We start from the raw sequence: 25307 nt of genomic DNA on the forward strand, positions 1-25307 counted from the left end.
AAGTGACATTATTCTTTTCTTAAAATATCTAACATTCCATCTTCATTTCTACACCTAATTATGTGAATTCAATTAAGAAGAATCGAGCCTATTAACTTTAAAGTTGATAATACTAATGCATCCTAAACTTTTAGTTGGGTGTTATATATGTATAGATTGTTGTGTAGATGCATGTAGTAGCTCTGAGTGAGTGCAAACTACTTTCTCATTGCTCCATACATGTGGGAAAATAAAAATGGGACTTTTTGGTTTCGGCTTTACTTTATATTTCAAGAGAGAGATATGGAATGAACTAGAAGCAGGTTAGTCAGACTACAATGGTGATGAAAACGTGTCCTGGTTGAGCCACCCTTTACATATAACACACACCTGTATTTTATTATATTCTAGCCGCTGCATCGGTTTCTGTAAATTTCTTCTTCTTTGATCTTTTCTTTATTTTGTTTTGTATTATTTCAAGTCTAGCCATACCCACAACTCGTTAGCCATGGCCGACTCCCCATTGCTGGAATGTATCGAGAGTCGCGGTGAAACAACATGGGTATCTTTCTTTCGGGAAGTGAAAGTTGTTGGGTTCTTAGCAGCTCCATTGGCTGCTATCAATCTCTCTCAGTTCTTGATTCAGACTGGTTCTTTGATGATCGTGGGTCATCTCGATGAACTCTCTCTCTCCAGCACCGCCATAGCCGTCTCTTTAGCTGCTGTTACTGGATTCAGTGTGATTGTAAGTCCCTTACCTTTTCTTGTTTGGATTCATTTGCAAGTTTCATGTTGAATGTGCGTTAACTCAGTTATCTATCATGAATGGTAAGTTGAAATAATGACTTGATTTCTCCCTTTGATCATAGAGAGGTTTTAGTTGGGTCTCTCTCCCTCTTCTGGTTCTTCTTAGGTTATAACATTGATACTAAAAGTCAAGATGGGTGTTTTCTATTCGGGAATAGTAAGGTTTTATGCATATCTTTTGGCGCCATCTTTGTTTTATTGTATCCGAGGAACCAGTAGATTGAAAGAATTTCAAACCCCTGCTTGACCATCTCCTTTTCTTTGAAGTCATTTGATCAATCTTTACAATGCCCATCTTTTTTATATCTTTACAATAGGATGGCACTCACTTTGAGTTTTTGCACAATTGAGTTTACTTTTCTACTTAAACTCAATGGAAATATTGTGTACATATACATACATTAAAGTATTATATAATATTTTATTACCATAAAGTTGTGAGCTTAAACTTTTGGGTTGATAGGTGATTTCAGTAGTGTCAGACAGCAGGAGATCTTGAGTTCGTCGTTTGCTACACCATTAATATAATTTTCTCCTCTTGGGCCCTCAACAAAATTTCAAGCCTCCACTTGTAGGGGAGAGTGAGAATATTGTTATAATATTAAATTAAATTTATCATAACTTACAAGTTCTAGCTTTTCATGCCTATTGGCCAATCACCGAAAACGTTCAAAAGAAAAAGATCATTGAAGACATTTTTTAATGTTACGATTTGTGCGTGTGGACTTCTCAAACCTTAACAAGTTGATGCCAAAATGATGCAAATTACACATGATAATGAATGCTATCAGTCCCAATTTTCCAACTACTTCCCCACGGACCTGAAATTTTAACATTAAAAATCTATGCTGCATTTCCATGAATTCTGTAATGTGTGCAATCATTTGTTCTGTCATTCTTGTGAAGTTGTTACATCATTTGTTTTGTCATATGAATTTTGTTCTCTAGATGCTTGATTGTTCTTTTAACTAAACTTGCAGATAGGTATGGGTAGTGCCCTTGAAACTCTATGTGGGCAGGCTTATGGTGCTGGACAATATCGAAAATTTGGAAATCATATTTACACTGCTATGGTATGTCTCCTAGTAGTTTGCCTGCCAATAACTCTGTTATGGATCAACATGGGGAAGCTACTTGTTTTGATTGGCCAAGATCCTTTGATATCACATGAAGCTGGGAGGTTCATGATTTGGCTTATTCCTGGGCTCATTGCTTATGCATTTCTTCAGCCACTTATGAGATATTTTCAGATGCAAGTTTTAGTAATTCCCATGCTTGTAATTAGTTGGATCACCTTTTGTCTGCACATACCCCTCTGTTGGGTTTTGGTGTATAAAACCGGATTCCATAACCTTGGTGGAGCTTTAGCCATGAGTATTTCATATTGGGTGAATGCAATTTTTCTTGGGTTATATATGAAATTTTCTCCCAAGTGTGGAAAAACTCACGGTGCAATTTCTATGGAGGTGTTCAAAGGAATCAGAATCTTCCTTCGCTTTGCTATCCCTTCTGCAGTAATGACTTGGTAATCTACCTTCCTTCACTTTTCTCTGGGTTCTCACCTAATAAGGACTTTTTGGTTTATTTTTAATTCTGGTGATTGCAGCCTTAGTTGGTGGTCGTTTGAGCTGATTATCTTACTTTCTGGATTTCTTCCAAATCCAGAGCTTGAATCCTCAGTTCTATCTGTTTGGTAATCTTCTGTTGCCCTCCTTAAGTGAAGAAAAAAAAGATGATACTTGACTTTCTGGTACTTTCTTTGAAAAAGAAAAAACGTATCAAGTTACATTTGGCTTTTATGAACAGCTTCAATACCTTGACAACGGCATTTACATTAGCCTATGGAATCGGCAGTGCAGGAAGGTATGTCTTAAGGCCTTTGCAAATTTTCTTATTCTCATGAATAAATCAGTTGGATTTGAATCACATTCTGAAAGGATTTCTTTTGTTCTTGTCATTGGTGCTGCAGTACCAGAGTTTCAAATGAACTAGGAGCTGGGAAGCCGGAAGCCGCTCGCAAAGCTGCTGGGGCAGCAATATTTCTTGCTGTTGTGGAGATCATCATAGCGAGTGTGGTCCTCTTTGCTGTTCGTCATGTTTTCGGTTATGCTTTCAGCAGCGAAAAGGAAGTTGTGGATTATGTTTCTGTCATGGCTCCCCTAGTTTGTATATCAATTATTATGGATGCCATTCAAGGGGTCATTTCAGGTAGTTAAACTCGGTGCGTTTCTCAACAAGCAATGGCTTATTTGTGCAATTTGATGCTGCATAGTTGAACTTCTTGTTTTTTTTTTGGGATTAGGTATTGCAAGAGGATGTGGTTTGCAGCATATAGGGGCTTATATAAACTTAGGGGCTTTCTATCTCTGTGGAAATCCAGCTGCTATAGCTCTTGGTTTCTGGGCAAATCTGAGAGGCAAGGGCCTATGGATTGGCATCCAAATTGGAGCTTTCGTGCAGATGCTTCTACTTGTGGTCGTCGTGAGCCATATAAATTGGAAAAACGAGGTCTGAATCTTCTATTCAGGATTCTCTTGATTTGATGCCATTTGATATTCTTCTTAGTCAACGAAACTAGGAAGTAAAGAAAAACACGTACAGTATAACAACGCCACCACTTTTTTCCCTAGACAATGGTATTGAGGCAGGTCAAGAAAAAACGACTTCAATAGTTTCGGAAAACATTCAAATGCGAGAAAACATTTAAACAAACATACATTTGTTAGTATATTGGTATATTTTGTACTAACAACTAGATGGTGGTTTTTCTGTCATATTCTCTGTATATGTTATACAAATTCACAATCAAAGAGTAACTCATCCTTTTGATTTTTTCCATGTACATAGAGTTCGTCTCTTGATTTTTCAATACGTATATATGAAGTTTTAAACAATAGCTCAAGCATATTTAACTTCCATGATCTTAAAGACAGATTTCCTTAAAAAAAGACGACAAAAGGCAGATTCTTTTCATGGGTTTGGCAAGTTCTTCTAGTCTGATGTGGTGGGAATTTGTTCCTGTCTTGTTTACACTTGCAGGCAGATGAAGCAAGGGAGAGGATCTTTGAAAGAAGATGCTTGGTAAATAAATATGAGGAGCAAAGTGTTTGACCGAGGACTGTTTCTTCTGTACAGTTGTGACCGACAATTAAAGTTGAAGTATCTGAAGAGAAAGTATATAAGGCAAAAAACCCACAGCCATTGGGTACTTCTAGAGTTTGTCTTTCCTTTTTTCGTTTATCCTATCCCTTTTTTCCCTCTCTAAGATGGAGAGAAGATTTGAAGCATCTTAAAATGTGTAAAAGTAAGGGCCTCACTTTATTTTGTTCAGTTATCTACTTTTTATGCGATCACTTGTCTTGGGATATCAGGCCAAGTAAAGTAAGAATGTATAAACCTCACCATTTGTGGTTGGAGGACCCTTAGTTTGTCTTTGATGCTTTTCAAGCAGGCAAAGGCAGAGTATAAATCATCATTTGTGGCCGGTGGGACCTTGTTGGCTTCTTTATGCTTTTCAAGGTTATACTTATGATTTTCAATGTTATTCGTTGAAGGTTGTTAGAGTATTCAGTATAGTAAAGTAGATATAGGTATGAATTGTATATATATATCTCGAAATGAAGGAAATATGTCAAAGAATTTAAACTGTGAAGGCAACATAGAAAATTATTATGTAGTATAGGAAGCTTCTTCCCACCAGCCTTTTTAAGTAAGAAAGAAGCTTCAAAGAAATCCAATGATATCATCAATACTTGAGTATTACAAAGATTGGATTCTCATTTCTTGTTAGAAAATAGAAAAAACTATCAATATATCACCATTTTTTTAAAATTGGAGATCATCTCATTCTCCATCTTAGGAGTTTTTCCATTTTTAAGAAAATATCAAAATTTTTTAACAAATATTCATCAAAACTTGTCCTAAAAAGAAAAAAAATTATTAGCTCAAATATTGATTAGATTCGGATAAATGAGATATTAGTACTTTGACCTAATCGAAGATTTGTTCAAAATAAATTCTTAAAACCAGAACGGCGTCGTTTCGTATGTCCGCAAATAAGTATGTATCGGTCTTGTTCCAGCCATCGTCAAAACCGAAACCCAGAAAACCCCAGCTTTCCGTCTTCGACTGTCTCAAATTCTCAGAGCGACACTGTCGCCAGCAGTAATGGGGAAAGCGGATAAGGAGCGGCTTATTCGAACTCTCAATTCGCATCTGAACACTATCCATGAAACTTTTCAGGTTCGATTTTTATATAAAGATTCTAGTTATTAAATCGCATTTGAATTGATGGATACTCAGGCTTCCAATGTAATTCCACTTTTCATCTTTTCGCTTCTAGATGCTGGATCAAAATCCAACCTCTTCCCTCGAAAAGGTGAGCTGGGATGATGTTCTAAAAATGGGCGACCAAGTCTACAAGCAAGCCACTGTTGGTATGCTTCCGCTTCGTTTTTCATTATTGTTAGTATTGTCATTGTTGTTTTGTAAGTTTTGAATTGTAATTTTGCTTGAACAGGTGTTTCTGTTTTGGTTTTTTTATTCGAAATCGTGTTTGGTTTTCGAGTCTTGAGTTTCTTCCAAATGATGAAGAAGTGGAAGCTATCCACAAGTTTGTAGTTGATAGATAATGGCAGGAATTTGATTGGTTATTTCTTTTGTTTGCCCTGTAGCTGGAATGGTATGGACTGGACAAAGACTAGAAGTTAAGGCAATTGAGGAAAATATGGCTTCTTATTTCAATATGCTGCAGGGTTTCCTTCTGGTTTCCCATGGGAGTAAAGTGGGTGCTGGTCCTACTTTGTCTTCTGTCATCCATGCATCTGTGAAGCAAGTAATTGATTCCAGTTTTAGGTTATGGAAGGAATCGGTCTCTTTATATGGTAAGTGATTCTTTTCCTTCTTGGTTTTTTTGTCGTTAATTTCCAGCCAAGTTTTCTGCATGATGTAAAATTGTAAATGGTCAATGTGATGCTCTACGGTCATAAACCCTAGTGGCTCTAGATCATTATTAGGTTATCCCTGATCAATTTAAAGAAGGAAAAGATCTTGTGAAGTTTCTCTTAAAAGATTTTAAGAAATTAGTTTATTACTTGCTGTTTTTCTTTTCTGGCTCAGGTTCTCTTTGAGATATGGATCTTGTGTTGTACATCGATAGTTTGTTTGATTCATCAGTTTCTAGTATCTACCTGTGTCTAACTTTTGTTAAAATGGCTCTTGATGTTCTTTCGATTGTACCAAGTAAAAGTATTCTCCAGTAATTTTGACTTCCTATATTTTGTATACTTTTACAATTACTTGAATGCATTTGGGAGTGGAGTTGTTGGTTCAAGAAATCCAACGCCGAATTAAAGACCTAAAGTTGTCTCAGTTTGTGGAATCATAGTATAATAAAGGACATAAAAGAAATGAGTTTAATACATGGTTGCCACCTATCTGAAAAATAAATCTTATGAGGTTAGTTCCATAGTCGAAGTGGATACAAGTTGGCTTAAACATACATGGATATCAAAAAAGGAAAAATATACTTTTTGCAATGGAGACAAAAGAAGAAAAAAAAGCTGTCTTTGGTAGATGAAGAATTAGTTGAACAACCATGATAGAAGTTGGGGTATCTTTTGAGTTCATGATCCATTACAATATCTTGGAGGGGTAGAAAGACTAAGGGGTGTTTGGGGCAAAGGATTAGACGGTAGGTTATTATAGTCCTAAGTTATTGTAGTTGGGTTATAATAGTTTATGTTTAAGGTAGAAATTATTTTAGTTTAGGTTACAAGAGTCTATGTTTGGAGTGAGAATTATTTTAGTTTGGATTACAATAGTCTGTGTTTGAGCCTTTTGAGGTGTAAACTATTTTAGTTTGGATTACAATAGTCTGTGTTTGAGCCTTTGAGGTGTAAACTATTTTAGTTTGATAAGGAAAATAGTAGATGTAGGAAAAAAATAAGAAAAATGGTGTAAAATAATAAAAATTGAAACAAATAGTAAGTACGGTAGTAAAGGAAGATTTTGAAATAGTGTTGACTATAGCTAATTATAGCTAATTGGGGAGTACAAATTAGTATTTACCATAGAAAATAGTACTCCCGCTCTATGAAATTTCCATCATTAAGCTCTCCTATAGTCATTTGGATATGCAATGGCTGTACTTTTGGTGATCTATTGAATAGGTTTCTCTTTTTCTAATTTCAGTTCTATCAATGAAAATCTCAGTATCCTATTAGGGAAAGAAAAAGTATCGTTGATAGGGTTAAGTTTATTGGTACATTGTGATTTCATGTTTGCATGAAGAATAATCTATGTTTTTCTTTGCCATTGCAATCCTATGAGTGGACGCAATTTTGTTCTTTTTTGATAAAACTATTGTTAACGTTCTATTTGACGGATGAACTGTTTCAGGACCACAAAATAATCAGGATCCAAACCAAGTCGTTCCGCAGTTGGTTGGTGCAGTTTGGGACGCATGTTCTGCTCTTAAGAAAGCTCCTTCCACAAATATAACTGCAATAGGCCGAGCGATAACCCAGGTAGCCGTATCAGTGAAGGATGTCCTTCGAGAAATGAAGGAGCTTAAACAAGGTTCCTCCGACCTGGACAAAGCTCCTGAAGAGTTATCTAATGCAGTCGAAGGCGATTTGCAAGATGAGGGTAATACAAGCGATGATGCTGATATAGGTAACGATTTGTCAGCTGAAGAGATGAGAGTCGCCCAATCTGCAATTAGTGTTGTATCTTCAATACTTCTAGTTATAAAGGAACTCATTCGCTCTATCACAAGTTTGCTTAAACTAGAAAATGCAAACAAGGAAAGTAACTTGGCGTCCCTGGAGAATCTATTAAAGCAATGCCAAGGAATTGGACTGCAGGTTGACGAGCTTGGAGCTTGTCTTTACCCCCCACAAGAGGGCCCTGCCATTAAAGTAGCTTCTGAGAAAATCTTTAGCTTTCTTGACAATGTGCAGGCAGAGTTGGAAAGTCTTAATGGTAATTCTGAAGGCTTTCTTCAGGTGTGCGACAATCTTCGAGATTCCTTGAAGCAGCTCGAGACTGAACTAGGTGGCTTCTCATCTCCTGATCTAGAGACTAGAATGCAGAATGTAACTTTAAGCAACTAAAAGATACTCTATGCAATCTGATGTATCTCTTGCCTCATAACTCACTGTTGATGTACGTGGGTAGACGAGTTTACAACCAAGTTTTGTTACTATAGCTTTAGTTCTTGTCATGAAAGAAACCAGACTATCTATTATTGCTTCATAAAAAAAAATTCATCCATGGAACAAATATTCCTTTCTATAAATTGGTGTCACAATTACACTACATCAAGGAGTTTTGTGAATGTACAGAATCCTCGAAGGGCTGAAAGATTAGGGTTGAATTTGGATCTATCTCCCTGAGAGCTTGACCACCCAAGCACCTCCCAAGTAAAGGCCCAGCAGGGGAGCTGCCAGAAGTACCTGAGTTAGGGGATCTGTTGATGGTGTGAGTACAGCAGCTGCCACCACTGCACCAACAACAACATATCTCCAAATTGATAGCATTTGGTCTCCTGAGACGAGTCCAAGTTGTCCAAGTAGAACCTGTATTACTGGAACCTGGAAAAGAAAATGAAATTTATATTGTCAAAATGCTTAGCTCCATTGGGTGATGATTTAAGATTGTTCCTAAAAAGTAAGCTTCTAGTGCATGGCCAACATTCTAAAAGATGTGATTGTTAATTCATTATAAAAACACAACTTTTACCTGGAAAGACAAGCCTGTACTGAACATAAGAACAAGTACAAATTCGAAGTATTGATCAATGGACCACAAGGATTCGACAGCTCCTTCAGCATAACTAACAAAGAAATTTAGGGCTGCTGGCGTCAACACTATGTAGGAGAAGGCAATTCCTGCATAGAAAAGTATAGAAGAGCCTAGGACGATAGGTGCCAGAAATTGTCGTTCTGTTCTTGTCAATCCTGGAAGAACAAATGCAATAATCTCATAGAGGATGATAGGACTTCCAAGGAGAAGGCCACAGTATCCTGATACCTGGAACGCATAAGGAGAATTTTATTGTTATTGACACCCACCAATATGAAAAATATACAGCTGCAGTATTGAGTGTAAAATGCAGTTTTGAATTGAACAAAAATCAGAAACAAACATTTCCCGACGGCATAGTTCAAAGTTGTGGTATCACCCATCGACTTAGAGAGGGACGTAAGTCTTATAGAATCTAGTGATTTGGTATTACTCAACACACACACACACCAGGAAGATTGATTGAATAAGCAAAGAGTTTTAATTCAAATAACATATTACAGTGAGCTTTTCTTTGTTCTCATCATTTAGACAAATTTTTCTTGTGTTTAATGGTTAGAGGTTGATGAATAAGAGATGGTGTTGCAAAGATTTCAACTTAGCAACTCTTACTGCAACTTCATGTTAAATCACCGTTGACCCAATTTAAAGTCGAGTTGGTTAAAGTCAAACATGTTCTTCTCATTTTTCAAGATTTGTTGTATCATTGGCCATTTTCGTGTCAGTAGCTATCCAAATGGCTGGTAACCATTCACAGGTCCACAAAAAGTTATTATAATGGAATTAGATTTCATCATACGAAGTTCTGACCTTTAATGTTGTAAAGAAAAACTCCCCAGGACCAAGCTGCAGGAACCTTACACCTTGTTCCTTAACTGGAGCTTCAAGAAGTAAGATGAGATCTTTCGAAAATGCAAAGCATCCAATAATTGCAGCTCCAACAGCCAAAACTGAAACAAATATCCTCTGACGTAGTTCTTCAAGATGATCAAACACGCTCATTTCTTTATCATCTGGAAGTAGATCTTTACTGGGATAGAGAAAGTTATAAATATCACTTTTATCCGGAGCGCCGTTCGTTGAATTCTTGGCAATATCTAATATTTTTTCCATGAAAAGGATGGAGTATTAATAACATTCATACCAATTATAGCATAAAATTCTGCAGCCACATAATTTAATAGGTAGAAATCAAGATATGCAATAAACATTTAGATACAAGTGAAGTAAGCGTGTAGGATTCCAACAAGTTTCATCCAGAACTTCGGATGTAACAACTTGAGCAAGATATTTCCTCCCCTGGGTCCAAATAAATCAACTTATGAACTTCTCCCTTCGAACCAGAACCCACATAAGCTCATCTAAAAATCCAACCGGAACAAACATCTCCATTGAACGTAAGTAATTTCTACATCAAATTCTAGACAAAATTAAGGACCAATACTATTTCATCAGATCACTACTTCCAAAAATTCACGATTTTCAAACGAGTCATCAGTTTTGGCAATACTAGTACCTGGCACATCCTCAACGACGGTGGAGCCATTTCCACCACCCAACTCCGTCTGCTTCTCTCTTACATCGTCATCGACAGCAGAACACACGAATCTGTTGAAATTTCTACGGCTCAGAAAACCGGTGAGTCGCAACTTTGTCCTTCTCAACGTTGGGCTAATTCGAACTGAAGTAAGCTGAGACTGAGAGGTTCTAGCAGAGAAACGGCAATGACTGAGCTGCAAATGCGATGATAGAGAACCGCTAATGCTTCCCATCTCTTCTTCAACCTTCTGAATCCAAAATCGATGGCGGCTTTTCGCGTTATGCCGAAAAATCAGGACTTTGTAAAATCTGAGTCATCTATTTTATTGGACCTTAGTCGAAGATGATGATATTTTGGCGTAGTTAAGTGCTTCAAGAGCCGAAGCGTAACTTAGCATAAGATTCTGTATTACATCTAAAATGAGCCGTCGTCTCTAACCGGCTTTCATTTTAGGCCCATTTTCTCTACCGGCCCACAACCGTAGGCCCATTTTTCCTAGCCGACCCTGTAGTTTAATTCGAATAGTATTATGAATAATAGCTAAGGCTACACTAACATTTTAAAAAAATTATAAATTTAGCAAAGTAATATTTGAAATGATAGATATTTACATTGGTAAACTTACAAATTTTTGTTTATTTACGATTTTTTAAAAACGATGTTGTATATTTTATTATTTAAAAATGTATATTTTTAGTCTCGAAATTCATAAGAATAGATTTATTTGATATTCAAATTTGTACCACGTATCTTTTTATTTTATTCAATCTTTTAAGATTATTACGTGATATTTAAAATTTTTAAAAATGGTTTTAGAAAACATGGTTTTTAGAAATTATGGAATGATATATAATTAATAAAAATAAGCTTTTATTTATTTGTGTGTAATGTGTTTAGGACTAAAGTTATTTTGAAGCGATTAATTATTTTATTGACTTAGGGAGCAATTTTTAAGTGAGGGGGTGTAATGAGACCTGAAGTGAGGGGAGGGGAAGAAAGGGCGAAGGTGGATGGATGGTTGCGGCGCCTGAGTTGAGCCACGCCGTCAAGATTCAATTTGTGTATGCTATTTCTTCTTAACCTCAAATCCCTTTCTTCTCCTTCACCTAGATTCCTACTTCTTCTTCTGTAGAGCCGCCATTTTCATGTATCCATGTATGGTGTAGCTTCTCTACTCAATGACCCTCTGCTTTTGCGTTAGAGCTTCAAAAGCTATTGCTACCACCACTGCTATTTACCCTTTTTGTTTCAAGGTACGCCATCTCTTTCCCTTCTCTTCATTCCTCCATTCCTGCACTTTAAACAACGCTATTGCAACGCTCTCGGAAACCCATTATAGAGATCTTATCTTTGATACCATTAAAGAAAAGCCTTGGGCTTTTTGCAACAATAACTGGGTCTCTGATCAATTTGGTGCTGTGATCACCGACCCTCATTTGTTAATTCGAGTCCTTCATTCCATTCGAATTAGACCTAGAGTTGCCTTGCGTTTCTTCCGATGGGTAATGGCTCAACCCGATTTTAAGGGGTCGGAATTTGTGTTTTGTGCTATTCTTGATATTCTTGTTCAGAATAATTTGATGAGGTCTGCGTATTGGGTGATGGAGAGGGTGGTTAGCATTGAAATGCACGGAGTTGTCGATCTTTTAATAGCTGGGCATATTTGTTTAAAAGCTTCAATTAAGCTTCTTGATATTCTGTTGTGGATATACACGAAGAAATCAATGGTTGAAGAATGCTTGTTGGTTTTTGATAAAATGATTCGGAATGGTTTACTGCCTGATGTTAAGAACTGTAATAGGATTCTCAGGGTTCTAAGAGATGATAATCTTCTGAGTAAAGCTAAAAATGTGTATGGGATGATGGAACAGTTTGGGATAAAGCCAACTGTTGTCACTTATAATACTATGCTGGATTCCTATTGCAAGGAGGGGAGAGTAGATCAAGCTTTAGAGCTTTTATCAGAGATGCAAGAGAGAGGGTGTTACCCAAATGATGTAACATATAATGTGTTGGTCAATGGGTTGTCGAAGAAAGGGGAGCTTGAACAAGCAAAGGGACTCATTGAGGAGATGTTGAACTCTGGGCTCAATGTTTCAGCATACACATATAATCCGTTGATCAATGGTTTTTGCAAGAAAGGATTGTTTGTTGAAGCTTTTGGTCTTGTGGAAGAAATGATGAATAGAAGAGCTTTCCCTACTTTATCAACTTATAATACTCTGATGCACGGCCTTTGCAAGTGGGGGCAAGTGACTGATGCTAGACTGCGGTTTTCTGATATGTTGAATAGCAAGTGTACGCCTGACATAGTTTCATTCAATATCTTACTGCATGGTTACTGTAGGACTGGGTGTATAAGTGAGGCTTTTCTATTGTTTGATGAATTGAAATGCAGAGATCTTGTTCCGACTGTGGTAACATATAATACACTTATATATGGTCTTTGCATGTGGGGTTACTTGGATGTTGCTTTGCGGTTGAAAAAGGAAATGACTGATCAAGGGTTATTCCCTGATATCTTTACCTATACTATACTGGTTAATGGTTGTTTCAAGTTGGGGCATTCATCAATGGCCAGAGACTTCTTTAATGAGATGTTGTGCCAAGGGTTGAAGCCTGATCGTTTTGCTTACATTACTCGAATAGTAGGAGAAATGAAGATTGGAGATACATCTGTAGCGTTTAGCATGCGAGAAGAAATGTTGGCAGCGGGTTTTCCTCCAGATGTCGTCACATACAATGTTTTTGTGCATGCACTTTGCCAACAGGGAAATTTTGAAGAGGCATGTGATCTATTAGAGAACATGGTGCGTGATGGTCTTGTTCCGGATCATGTCACGTACACTAGTATCATTAATGGTTTCGTGAAAAATGGGCACTTGAGGAAGGCTAGAGAGGTTTTCAATGAAATGCTCAGCAAGGGTGTAGCCCCTTCTGTAGTAACGTATACAGTTCTCATTCATGCACATGCAGCTAAGCAAATGCTGGATCTAGCGTTTATGTACTTCTCGAAAATGCTGGAGAAGAGTGTTCCAGCAAACGTGATTACGTACAATGCAATAATTAATGGTCTTTGTATGGCAAGGAGAATGGACGAGGCTTATAAATATTTTGATGAGATGGAAGAAAAAGGAATTCTTCCAAATAAATTCAGTTATACCATATTAATAAATGAGAGCTGCAATATGGATTATTGGGAGGAAGCTCTAAGATTGTACAGGGAAATGCTAGATAGAAATATTCAGCCTGATTCTTTTACACATAGCGTGCTTCTGAAGAATCTACATAGGGATTATAAAGTTCATGCAGTACAGTGTGTAGAGAGTCTGATTCAAAATGTCGAAGATAATGTTAATGCCAGGTGATGATAAAGGAAATGATGGATTCCAGGAATCTCAAGTTAGAGACTAATGTATTTAGTTTATAATTATCCTATCGAGCGATGGTTAACCTCTCAGAATTTCATTGAAGCAATTACCCTCAAACAATTCATTAAGTAAGAATTTTCTCCTTCAGTTCTTGTATCTTCACAACAGTTGATGTATTTTTGGTAAATTTTCATTAGTTATTGATATTGTCTGCTTTACAGGATAGAAATGCTAATTGGTGGTTTGGAAGCTTTATGGATTGAGGATGCGTTTCATAATTCCTTTGTTGATCCCTTATGGATCCAAGAGACAGCTGAAATCAGTTTCTATTGGACAAAGACGTTGGATCGTCCCACAAGATATTTTATATAGCATCAGGTATACATTTGATTCCAAACTGTAAATTTTTTGGGAGCTTTATGCTAATTCTTTTCAAGTAATTTGGAGGGGAGGGGAGGGGAGGGGAGGCCGTCAACTTGTATCTTCTTGTGTAAGTAATAATTGATATCTTATGATTAATTTAGCTGTGTGAGAAAATAAAAGGGTACTTAATTTCTAGGATGATGGCTGGACAATCAATTTTGATAGGAAAGAAGTTTTTTTTAAAAGAAGAAAAGTAAAAAATAAGACAATTATTGGAATCTAAGTTGGAAGAGGAAGGGGTGAGCTGAAGAAAAACCATCGTAACAAGTTTCCTCTGGCTTGGAGGCTTCTTTTAATGAAGGAAACCTTTTGGGTTGAACTACTTCAAGCATTTGTTTTAGGGTTTCCAAATCTTTTGAATGTTCGCCAATGCCTTTCATCTTCAACCTCTTCTCTATAATGTTAATTCTTTTTGAAACTTAGGGACCAGAAGAGTATTTTCTTTTTCATATAAAATATGTTTCTTCGCCCCATATATATTTATGTGAAACCACAACTTTGATTTAGACAAATAAATTAAAAGAATAAACAAGGGCATAAGTAAAAGCTTTGACAAAAAGGAGGGTTCCAACAGACCAACACTACCTATAGAAATGAACTCCAGTCCAAAGGAACAAGACTAGGATCATAGTTTTAAAGAAAATGTGAACTTCTGGTAAAATTCCAAAACACCAAAATATATTGAAAATTACGTCTTTTGTAGTTTCTTAAAATAGATTGCATAAGGAAGAGATTATGGCAAATGGGTAAACGATGAGCCTATATATTAAAACCAAGGAAAATAAGTAGTTACCAAATTCCTAAGTTTCAAAAGTTTGCTGGATATTTTAATTTTATTTTTAGGTATGATGTTTATGCTGGTACGATATCTCTTCCTCCTATAAAAGCAACCTTGGGTTTTGCCGTATGTGGTAGCATAAAGTTAGAATTTTTTTCATAGCCATAATTACTCTTTCACCTCACACTGAAACTAAATTTGTAGTGGAAATTGCTTTTGATGCCAGTTAAGGCAACTAAGATGCAATGTAAGAAACATATGTCAACGACGTTAGCCACATCCCTTTTCTTTGCCCAAGTAAAAGTTTCAAGATTGTAAAATTATTTTAAAAATTTCATGAGTTTAATTATATTCTCTTCAAATTCGAACAGAACCACTCTTTCTAGAAAGATATGTACTATTGAATGTTAGCATGATTTGCCAACAATGTATTGAATAGGGCATGAAATCTTTCTTGGAAGATGCAGTGTTATTAGCAGTCGATTTTTTTTCCTTCGTCGTAGCTCATGGCTGCTAGTTTTGTAAATGCTTTATAATTCTTCAGTGGCCATTTACTAGGAGGGTGAAACAACTAGAAAGGTTAGCAATGTGGGATGAGATTTGTATCTTGATAATCTGTTGACAGGAAATGTAATGTATATTTCTTATCTATTTGATTTTGTGTTATCCTACATTGTTCATCCTTTCAATCTAGTTGTTCCTCACAGTTCAGAAAAAAGATTTTGTTATGCTTTGTTATCATGTCAAGAAACAAAACACATTCATATGCCATTCTTTTCATTCTTGTGGGCAAATTGATTGTTGATAGGATGTACACTGTACAGTCTCTACTGAGAGAAATGAAGTTCTTGGACATGTTTCAATGGAAACAAGCTACCAAGTCTGATGCCTTCATCAATCACTTACTGGATTAGCCGATCAAATTATACACATTCTTGTAGTCATGTCGTTAAGACATTGAAGGTTCTCTCCATTGTATTAATGATGCAGCAGGTTTTGTTTTGTTTTTTTCTTTAAATACTGTTTTAACTTTTATGGAGCAAAAATGAAACAACTCAAGGGCATACAAAAAAATCAAGCCTACTAACCAAGAGAACCCCACTAAAGAAAAGGGTTCAATTATACAAAAGAGTGACAAAAGGTCTTTGAAATTGAGGCACAAAGACAATGAATCTAACAAAAGGATCAAACATCACAAGGATCACTCCAGTTTTCGACCGTATTATTCATGTTTTACAGCTTGAATTCTAGGATCAGTCTTCAACATTACGAGGATCACTCTCCAGTCTTCAACATCACGAGGATCACTCTCCAGTCTTCAACAGTATTCACATAGAGATTCGAGTTGTAACTTCACTCACATAAAACTATATGCAATGTATGAACTCTATTATATTCTGCCTAAGGCCTGGGTGGTGTTCTCTCTGAAGTATGGGCATTTCTGTCGAAAACTTCTGATACCTTAGTTTTAGTCTTACAGCTTTATCTCAGTTATTTAAGATTCAAGTCAAATCGAGTCTTTTGAAGTATGATATTTATATACAGAGCATTGAAAAATGCATTCAGCCCTTTACAGAAGATAGTACATACGGATAAAATGAGTATTCACAAATGTTTAGATCATAGTTGTTTAGATACTAAAACATTTAGAAGGTTTATTATAACAAAATGTGAAATCTTAGTGCTCATTTGGATCAATTTTCGAAGTGTTTAAGGAATATTGTATATGATGTTCATGTTAAAAATCTAAAATTTATTATTTAATTTGCAAAAAATATAATTATATCAAAAATACATTAAAATTTAAAAATAATTTTTGGGTTATTATGTATAGGTTTCAAAATGGCTTTCAATAACCATTTCAAAATCACTTTCAAATATGCATTAAATTAAATGTCTGAAAAAAAAGTACACAAGCAACAATTCAACAAGCAACAATTTAACCCTCAATCTTTGGTTTGAAACAATTTATTCTCTATATATTTTAAAATCTAAAACGTTTGATTTGCATTAAGAAAGTTGGATGACATTGCAATGCCAAATGAATTAAATTCTATAAATTGCACAATATAAAAATGATGTAGGCCACCATTTGGGTGGATAATCAAACGTTTAAGGCACGAAAGACATTCTTCCCTCTCCAAAGAAAAACCTCACGTCGACTCTACCGCTAACCTAATAGGAAAATCTGATGCTATCTACAAAATGCATTAAAAATTTTACATTATGATCAATGAGATTCCCATGAAATAAAAAGAATTCCTTTTTCTTTTCCTATGAAGAAATCAATAAAAATTATTTCCACTTTTTCCTTGCAACTAATTGGTGAAGTTGCCAGCTCCAAATAAGCAGGAATAATACAAGGGAAACTCCAACAGATATCCAGAATTGCACCAACCAAGATGGCATTGGTTTAGGATATAAACCTAAAAAAGACAACTGTATTAGTATTTCATCAATGAGCATAGCTCAACTGATATCATGTATTTATGTTAACATTGAGATTAGAGGTTCGAACCTCTAACCTCATCGTCAACAAAAGAAAAGAGAAAGATCAAGAACCAAACCATGTCCAAACTTGACGCAAATTAGAAGTTCGACCACACAAATGGCCAGAGAGAGCCAACAGAATGCCCCAATTTTTTTAACGGGTTTCCTGGAATAGAGAAATGTAACAAGGATTTTCCATCAGATTTTTATGTGTTGTGTTTTCCTTAACTAATGTAATAAAAGATTCATGAATCCAAAACAGAGAAACACATAAAAGGGAAGGAGAAAGAACCTGTCTTGAAGGTAAACGTTGTACTCACGCATCGTTGGTATGGCGATTAACCACCATAGAACCAACCTGTATACTATTACAGGGTTTCTAGGAGGAACCCAGAGACAGTACTTCAAAAAGAATGTATTAAGCTCCACCGTCAAGAAGACAATGCAAAGAGCAAGAACTTGAATGAAACGCCATGGACCAAGTAACGGATGCCACTCATCTTTATCCCACTGGGCTGGAGTGAACTGTCCCAAGGTCCGTTTCACCTGGATATAAGACGACTACACACCGTTAGATCGTTTTATAGTCGTACGACTGAAAGAGGTGTAGCCGATGCATTTAAGAAAAAGATTATAATTCATAAATGGAAAAAAATCAAACATAGCGCTTCCCCTAAGTACAGTTGAATATATTAGGAAATAAGTGGAAAATGTGCCTTTCCAAAAATGGGAAATTTCACATTTCAGAAGAGCCAAACAAGTTTGCCAGATTAAATTCAGTCAACTCATGGTTGATGTTCCCATTTCTGGAGTTTTACATAAGATAAATAACTCTCTCCATTTCACCTAGATCCAGAAAGGAACAGAATACACGATCAGTTTTATTTCTTGATGGGAAATCAATGCAAGACTTACTTTTCCAATAATATTAGGCTGACGACTTAGACCAACCCACTTGTATGTTTTCCCATCGAAATATCGAACAGTGCGCATTCCTGCCCATATTCCTGCAGAAACAAGTAATAGAAATGAGGGCCTTTGATTAAACACAAACTAAGTGCGGTAATATAGTTCCATGCTCTAATATAAAGACAGTTGCATGTCCTAGAATTTCAGTAATTAAAAGCCACATTCATAGTCTCAAATCACCAATTAACCCAAAAGTGGTAAATTTAACCTAATTTTTAATATTTTCCCTCATTTGTGGGCTTGAAATATGAAGAAAGATCCAACAAGTGAAAATCAATATTAGCTGGAGAAGAAATTAACATTACAAGGGTTTGACATAAAACCTCCCTGTACCATCTGCTCTGATACCATCGTAAATCACCAATTAACCCAAAAACTTGAGCTAGTGTATAAGGGTAAATTTAATGTCACATTTAACACATAGCTATATCATCCATGTGAAGCATGACACTTTTCTCTAACATTAAGATGGCATATCACAATTGATACACGAAGCAACTTTTTTAGAAGTGTAGGAACTCACCAAACCAATTGCAGATTAAAATGTCAAGAATAATACTGTCCCACCAGCATTCGTTGAAATTTGGTAGCATGTGGCGGAAGGTAAGCTAGACAATAAGAGAAATTTTAAAGTTAAATGGCCGACTTGAGTGAGAAATGGCATTAGTCAATGACAAACAAAAAAACATGAAAGGTCATGAAATGAAAAAAACAAGCTTAATACATTATTTGGCCTTGTAGTACATATCATTTTTTTTCTTCGTATTTGTTCCTATTTTATTTTAGAAGTTACAATAACCTCATGACATCACAATTTTAAGTCAAGTCCTCCCTAAATAACCAAGTAATAGAATAGCAATATAGTTTTTAGAAGGCTGCTACTCTATAAGTTAATATTCTTTCAACAAAATACAAAATACCCCTGTTCTTACGTAACCTAATTGAAAAATTAAACCAACCCTACCCAAATAAGAAAAGAATTCACTAGATTAGATTTTATCATTTGATTAAACCTACCCACTAAAAGTTCGTATGAACTTCCCGTTCTCTCCAGTTATGGAACTCTTCTTCCACAACATTTGTAGTGATCTTTCACCATCTGTACAACCAGCTCTTTTCTCTGTTTATATAACCCTCTCGTCCATCACTATGCTTTGGAAATGATCAAATTCCCATTTAACTGTGCAATCTCTATTTTCTTTCCCTCTAGTAATGGGACTTCTTTCCAATAACTAGTTTCAAATATATATTCGTTCTCAATAATTAGTTTCAAAATCTAACTGCTTGATTGAAAAATTTTATACTTCTCTAGAAAAAGTTGAAACCTTTGCAACATTGGTGGCAAAATGGCGACTACTTTAGGAACTAGATGATGGGAACATTGCCAAGATAAAAAAAACAATATTGACTATATATCTAACCTCCATTAACTCGAACCCAATTGATAGTACCCAAAGAAGGGGCTGATTACGGATCAATATAGCCTTGCCCCACCATCCAATTATGTGAGCAGGAACAAATTCATCAAATAATGTTGCCTGAGTAAACGAACATAATCAGAAACATGAAGTCCCTTGGCATTATACTAATAAATAAAGCTCATGGAAGCACATGAGACAATGCTATTGAAATTGGAAAAGAAGAAATCATACATAGACATTCTTAAACCTGCTTGTGGGATTTTCAGGAACAAATATACGGCAATCAGTACCATATGATCTTTCAGGAAGCTCTAAATCAAGTATCAGAACAAAAAAAATAATTAGAACAGGCAGTTGAAAAGAAGACACCATAAGGCAAATGTTCATGATCTAAAAGCATAATCTTATTACCAAGGCCTAGATCAGGATGAAGAAATTTCATGAATGCTCGAGCATCGTCACGTTTCTGAAAATAAATTTCTGAATGAGCAAATACAGTAAGCAGAAGAAAACGACAATATTGAACCTTCACTATATTTTGAACGCTATGTGGCATGAGATCAGGGAAGACCAAAATATGAACAATCAAAGGTAATTGATCACGATGAAGAAATTTCAACAGAGAAAACAAAGGTCAATCATCAGATGTAAAAATCCAAGAACTTCAAATATATGTTTACTTAATTGATTGCGAACTGAGAACTCTACCTGGAAAAGTAAAAATGTGAGTGCTACAAGATAAACGACAGCCAAGCCATGTACTAGGCGCCACACAGCTGGATGCGGCCTAATAAGAATCCTGCAAGATTAGTAAAATATTAACACTCATACCATCAAAACTCAATCCTCCAAAACTGAATTCAAATTATTATTACTTTTTTCTTTTTACAATAACATACAGTTCAAGTTAGGAAAACAAAACAAATAAGGAATAATGTCCTCAAAATACACACATTTTCCCCTAAAAACACGAACACATTATTTGGTTGGATATGAAACAAGAACTCGTCAAAAAAAGGGCCAGAGGGAAGAGATTTCCCCGTCAAGGAGCTTTTAGAAAACGACTCCAATCTAAATTACAGTAGTTACAATAACTTAGATGCGAGAAATCTCCGATTGATTAGAAGATGAGGTAGCAAAAGAAAGTAACTTCATTCATCAAAAAGTTAAAAACATCTTATAATGATGGGTCATCATGTGCTAAATCACTAGTCATTTTATTGATCAAGTCTACTAGAAACGGATACTCTATGATAAAAGTTAAACAACCGAAAAACTATAAGGAAACTCTGAAATTGAAATAATAACTCACGTAGAAGGAGCTTGAAGCAAGCAGTATGCAAGGAATACAGCGATCATTGCCCACACACCCCTATGAGAAGCAGCATGAACTACAGTTTATCAAGAGGAAATGACAATTACTTGTTTTTGAAGGAGAAATATTTATCATTCTGAAGCAGACCTTTTAACTGATGAAACAAGATCGCTTGAAGCAGCGCATTCAGGATCTAGAGCTCCACTGGCCCAGCTGACAAACACATCCAAACAACAAAATAAATTCATTGCCGCGATTAGTTCATGCAAAAGCTTTCATTCAAAAGACAAACAAAAGGACTTCATTCAAATTTTGAAAAAAATAACTGAAGGGTATAATATCATCCAAGACTGAATATTACCATGCACTAGGAAATAGAGTCTCTAATGCCCTCCCTTTATTCTTCCTATCCAAAGTGTTAGAATCCAACCCAAAACTATAAATGTCGAAGGCCATGGTGCTGAAAGTGATGAAGAGGATAGGTGGTAGAAAAATAAGACCAAAAAGAAGAGGAAAAAATTCAGTGAAAGTTATTATTCTGTTCTGAACAAGATGAAAAGGTAAAAAGATGGGCAATTGATTTCCATGTTACTAAGAAGAATTAGAAGCAGCTCAGTTATAGAAAAACACGAACTTCCAAATCTTAGAACGTAAAAGCATACTTCACTACTATAGTATTCCAGAAAATAAGCATGGTAGTACTTATCAAATAAGTTATTGAGTTGCGATTACAGATATATGATCAGAGAACGAAACACTCACATGAGAAAGCAGGCACCAAGAAGTAACAAAGAAACCGTGCGTGGCTTATAGGCCCATGCAGTCCACGGATCAAGATCTTCTGCATTTGATAAAAGAGAATCACCATTCTCTTGAATAAGGTGATTCTTTTTATTCACTCTCCTTGGACCAATAAGTTCCATAGATTGTACTGAAAAGGTCAAATTTGCCTACTGCAAAACATGATGGCAACCCATTGGTATTTATAAAAGACACTTCAACAATTCCTGAGCTATACACCAACTTTTAGGGGGGCAAAAAATAAAAAATATTACACAGAAGTGACACATGGGCAACATACTCAGAGAATGAAAAAACATATACATATCCAGAGAATGAGAATCAATAGAGCAAACATCATTCAATTACAACCAGCAGATTATCACAAATTATAAAGACGTAAAAATGCTTGAACAAATAGGTTTTTGAGGGATTTCTTTTGGAATCTTTAGTCAGAAGGAAAACAAAGAATCTCTGATAATAAAGATTATTCGTCAGAGGCTTTTTTTTTTACCATGTTAATGGAAAAACTCCATGATGATCCTCTCGTTGTAAATTTCATATGTTTTCTTTTTCTACATAGATTTAAAAAATAAAAAATGGAGATAGAGAGAGATGAAGAAGAAGGAGAAGAAGAAGCGAGGAATGGAGTGTTGGCAATAAGATAAAGGTTCTTGAAGTGGATTTCAATCAAGGAGGCATTAATCTAACCATGGGCGAGCGAATATTCCTGAAATGATATGAAGGAATGGAGCGAAACAGCTTTTTAACATAAACTCCTCCAGAAGATGCAGTAGCAACAGAAGAGAAGGGAAAGAAAGAATGATTCTGTTGAATGACATGGGGAAGAAAGACCAAGACCTACCAACAATATATATAAAGAAGCCACACCAAAATAATAGGAATCAAACCAAAGGCACATCAACGAGGTGACTAACAATCTTTCTGAGAACCAATCAATCATTCATCGCATACTAAACCACACGTACTGAAGAATTGGCATGCATAATGGGAAAAATGCAATCATTAAATCCCCTATTGAAAAACATCCAAAGTCCAATCCTTAAACAAGCTACCAAGAAAACAGTTTATCCACCACTAATGCAATGAAGTTATAAATAGTTCCATTGGGAAATTCCATCACAGCAGGCAGCCAAGTCAGACCAACATACTTCGGTCAAAAAGTGTGGAACACAAAAAGGGCCGTTAGGTAAAGTGAACAAGAAAACATTTCATTGAAGCATGTGAGATCTATCCCCTTTGCCAAACATAAGGAATCAACCCTACAAGGTGCCTTATTATTGACATTGACGTCCCTCGTCATTCTATTTCTAATAAAAACATCCTCTGACATGTAAAGTTTAAGGTCAAAAAGACTCTCTAATCACTCCAATCATTTAAGACGGAAAGTAATACTCGTTGAAAGAAAGCTCCTAGCTATCCACACAGCCATCCTGTCCAGAGAAGAATAAATTTCCCACATCAATTCCACTAGCGTCAAGAGCAGTTTACTAACAACATTGTGATTTGACAGAAAGCTTTTAAATTTGATGTCTTATTTGAAGAGGCTGTTTAACATTCTGACATCAGCTAGCAGTTTCTTCATCACCATACAACAGAAAGCAATTTAAATCTACATCACTCAACTAACATCAATATGCCATTTGAATCAAGGTATGATCAAGAACTTAAAACTTCCACAACCCAGTGACACAAAAATCATGATGTAGAATAGTGAAAATATGAAAATGTATGGTGTCAACAGGGCAACCTCTTTGTCTTTCTCTCTCATCGTTCCAATGAAAAAAATCCAAAATACTCTAGCCGAGAACCCACTTTAGCATCCATCTGTAATTTTATAAATGAATAAAACTTTTGCCTTCACTTTAGCTATAAGTATAAGCGCATTACTAAAGTAGACCCAACTTTAGGGGGGATAAAAGAGAGAGAAAAGCCAACACTATTGAAAAAGCAAGTTCGTATGATGATAAAAATATAGTAATTTAAAACAATGATTAAACACGGATGAAAAAAGTTATCATCATAAACCCATATGATTTAAAAGAACCACTTTAAACCTTTCTAACTGGCTATTCACCATTAGGACGGCGTCCACGACAAATATAGTAAGAGCATTCCATTTTGAGCAAATGCAGATAATAAAGCTCAAACCACCAGAAACTAACATAATCAAACTTTCACTCACAACTACTTAAAGAAAGGAAACACGAATAAAAAGAACTAAAAACAACAAACCCACAAATCAACTCCCCTAAAAGCTTCAAAAGATAAAGAAGAAGAGAGAAGGAAAGCAGAAAAAGACATACGTACGTAGTCAGAAGCACAGCGCACATACAGAATCGGAAAGCGAAGGAAGATGAAGACGACGCATAGGGCGAGAGAAATGGAAAGAAGACATCAACCCAAAAACATAAACAGTGAGAGAAACAGGGGAACGGTGGCGAAAAAAGATTAGAGTGAGAAAAGAAATTAGGAAATAGATTAATACTCTATGTTTCGGTAATGGGTAGTATAGTTCAAGGTGAAGAAGGCAGAAAAACGGCGGTGAAGACGTGTGATTGAGAATCCCAGCCGTTAATCAGAGAAGAAGATAGATTGAAAGATTGAATGAATGATTGATAGAAGGCAGTAGAGAGTAAGAAAGCAGTAATGAGAGTCAGAGAAATTGAATCTGAAAATACATAAAAACAGAGAGGAAGAGTGAAATTGACAGAGAATGGGAGTGTGATTGGACTGAGAGAAAATGAGAGATTGAAAAAGGATGAAGGCGAAGAGACGATGAAGACGAGGAGAAAAGTTCAAATTTACAAAACCGAATCAAACAGAGGCCATGAGAGAGAGATCGTGTGGGCGATGGTCAAAGATAGATTTGAGGGCTTTTGTTTTTTCTGTTCTTTTTTTATTATTATCATTATTTTTTTTCCTTTTGTTAACAATTTAAATACCATTTTTTTTATCTTTGTATTTTAGTATTTTTTTTTCTTTAGTTCATATTTTTAAATATGTAAATTTAGATTTACATTTTCCTCCAACCAATCTTAAATTTATCTCTACAAAAAAACAAAAAAAAAATCTTAAATTTATCTATTACATAACAATTATAATATTTAAAAATTTGTAAAAAGAATATGTAAATAATAGCAAAGATTGTATACATTTTACAACAAAATCTGACGGTATTTAATTTAGTTGTTAATTTAGATTAGTTAAGGGTTAAAAAATTATAATTAAATTATACCCAAATTATTTTATAAATTTTTAAAAATTTTATTCAAAATTAGATATTTGAAATTACATGAAAATGAATTATTAATAAATACGAGAGAGAAAAGAAGGGAAATATGGAAATAAAAGAAAGGTAGTTATTTAATTCTTTGTACCATTCCTTTCCCTTTTTCCTTCTTATTGTATATTAATTGAATTGTAGTCAATCTTTGGTTTGGTTTATTGATTATATTCAATGAAAAATGTTGGAGTGACATTTGATAATATGATAAAAAAAAAAAAAAAAGAATCTATTTTGTTTCTTTAAAAGCATATTGAGATGGCAAAAAAAAAAAACAGCTTATGATAAAATTCGTTGTATTCTTCTTTAAATTGCTTTATT

General features: G+C 35.4%; 5 protein-coding genes across 16 annotated transcripts; 3 read left to right on the forward strand and 2 right to left on the reverse strand.

Moving 5' to 3' along the window:
- On the forward strand, positions 1-4269 carry LOC103489320 (protein DETOXIFICATION 10-like). 2 transcript variants are annotated; one of them, XM_017044779.2, is made up of 8 exons: positions 1-302; positions 461-724; positions 1767-2311; positions 2393-2479; positions 2593-2649; positions 2756-2994; positions 3089-3294; positions 3826-4269. In XM_017044779.2, the coding sequence occupies exons 2-8, from the start codon at positions 488-490 to the stop codon at positions 3895-3897; spliced, it is 1443 nt and encodes a 480-aa protein (XP_016900268.2). In that variant the 5' UTR covers positions 1-302; positions 461-487; the 3' UTR covers positions 3898-4269. The 2 variants fall into 2 exon arrangements, with proteins under 2 accessions (XP_016900268.2, XP_008446655.2); XM_008448433.3 differs by having other exon boundaries at positions 186-302; positions 466-724.
- A 566-nt stretch (positions 4270-4835) lies between these two features.
- LOC103489322 (uncharacterized) lies at positions 4836-8086 on the forward strand. Its single transcript, XM_017044780.2, has 4 exons — positions 4836-5028; positions 5129-5222; positions 5460-5669; positions 7186-8086. The coding sequence occupies exons 1-4, from the start codon at positions 4954-4956 to the stop codon at positions 7899-7901; spliced, it is 1095 nt and encodes a 364-aa protein (XP_016900269.2). The 5' UTR covers positions 4836-4953; the 3' UTR covers positions 7902-8086.
- LOC103489323 (sec-independent protein translocase protein TATC, chloroplastic) lies at positions 8012-10519 on the reverse strand. Its single transcript, XM_008448438.2, has 4 exons — positions 10109-10519; positions 9403-9689; positions 8530-8820; positions 8012-8381 (listed from the first exon to the last, which is right to left on the reverse strand). The coding sequence occupies exons 1-4, from the start codon at positions 10362-10364 to the stop codon at positions 8172-8174; spliced, it is 1044 nt and encodes a 347-aa protein (XP_008446660.2). The 5' UTR covers positions 10365-10519; the 3' UTR covers positions 8012-8171.
- A 556-nt stretch (positions 10520-11075) lies between these two features.
- LOC103489324 (pentatricopeptide repeat-containing protein At1g22960, mitochondrial) lies at positions 11076-16216 on the forward strand. The gene is made up of 3 exons (XM_008448439.3): positions 11076-13631; positions 13725-13881; positions 15513-16216. The coding sequence occupies exon 1, from the start codon at positions 11311-11313 to the stop codon at positions 13498-13500; it is 2190 nt and encodes a 729-aa protein (XP_008446661.2). The 5' UTR covers positions 11076-11310; the 3' UTR covers positions 13501-13631; positions 13725-13881; positions 15513-16216.
- A 523-nt stretch (positions 16217-16739) lies between these two features.
- Positions 16740-24560, reverse strand: LOC103489325 (CDP-diacylglycerol--serine O-phosphatidyltransferase 1-like). 11 transcript variants are annotated; one of them, XM_051091057.1, is made up of 15 exons: positions 24011-24560; positions 23096-23133; positions 21662-21852; positions 21261-21359; positions 21047-21112; positions 20897-20956; positions 20293-20383; positions 19996-20050; positions 19816-19895; positions 19585-19701; positions 18687-18771; positions 18110-18201; positions 17487-17755; positions 17272-17360; positions 16740-17130 (listed from the first exon to the last, which is right to left on the reverse strand). In XM_051091057.1, the coding sequence occupies exons 3-15, from the start codon at positions 21820-21822 to the stop codon at positions 17000-17002; spliced, it is 1395 nt and encodes a 464-aa protein (XP_050947014.1). In that variant the 5' UTR covers positions 21823-21852; positions 23096-23133; positions 24011-24560; the 3' UTR covers positions 16740-16999. The 11 variants fall into 11 exon arrangements, with proteins under 11 accessions (XP_050947014.1, XP_050947016.1, XP_050947015.1 ...); XM_051091059.1 differs by lacking the exon at positions 23096-23133 and adding an exon at positions 23451-23527; XM_051091058.1 differs by having other exon boundaries at positions 24007-24560.
- Positions 24561-25307: the final 747 nt, after the last annotated feature.

The sequence above is a fragment of the Cucumis melo genome, chromosome 10 (genome assembly GCF_025177605.1).
Source record: "Cucumis melo cultivar AY chromosome 10, USDA_Cmelo_AY_1.0, whole genome shotgun sequence".
Taxonomy (NCBI): Eukaryota; Viridiplantae; Streptophyta; class Magnoliopsida; order Cucurbitales; family Cucurbitaceae; genus Cucumis; species Cucumis melo.

Bases quoted from the DNA above. Each gene is read 5' to 3' on its own strand.
- LOC103489320 (XM_017044779.2), top strand. From the start codon at position 488: ATGGCCGACTCCCCATTGCTGGAATGTATCGAGAGTCGCGGTGAAACA. The intron at 2,312-2,392 runs GTAATCTACCTT...TGGTGATTGCAG, and splicing joins CCTTCTGCAGTAATGACTTG to CCTTAGTTGGTGGTCGTTTG. The intron at 2,480-2,592 runs GTAATCTTCTGT...TTTTATGAACAG, and splicing joins TCCTCAGTTCTATCTGTTTG to CTTCAATACCTTGACAACGG.
- LOC103489322 (XM_017044780.2), top strand. From the start codon at position 4,954: ATGGGGAAAGCGGATAAGGAGCGGCTTATTCGAACTCTCAATTCGCAT. The intron at 5,029-5,128 runs GTTCGATTTTTA...TTTCGCTTCTAG, and splicing joins CTATCCATGAAACTTTTCAG to ATGCTGGATCAAAATCCAAC. The intron at 5,223-5,459 runs GTATGCTTCCGC...TTTGCCCTGTAG, and splicing joins CTACAAGCAAGCCACTGTTG to CTGGAATGGTATGGACTGGA.
- LOC103489323 (XM_008448438.2), bottom strand. From the start codon at position 10,364: ATGGGAAGCATTAGCGGTTCTCTATCATCGCATTTGCAGCTCAGTCAT. The intron at 8,821-9,402 runs GTCAGAACTTCG...TATGCGTTCCAG, and splicing joins TTTTCTTTACAACATTAAAG to GTATCAGGATACTGTGGCCT. The intron at 8,382-8,529 runs GTAAAAGTTGTG...TTTCTTTTCCAG, and splicing joins GTACAGGCTTGTCTTTCCAG to GTTCCAGTAATACAGGTTCT.
- LOC103489324 (XM_008448439.3), top strand. From the start codon at position 11,311: ATGACCCTCTGCTTTTGCGTTAGAGCTTCAAAAGCTATTGCTACCACC.
- LOC103489325 (XM_051091057.1), bottom strand. From the start codon at position 21,822: ATGGAACTTATTGGTCCAAGGAGAGTGAATAAAAAGAATCACCTTATT. The intron at 19,702-19,815 runs GTATGATTTCTT...TCGTTTACTCAG, and splicing joins GCAGGTTTAAGAATGTCTAT to GCAACATTATTTGATGAATT. The intron at 17,756-18,109 runs GTAAGTCTTGCA...AACGGTGTGTAG, and splicing joins AGCCTAATATTATTGGAAAA to TCGTCTTATATCCAGGTGAA.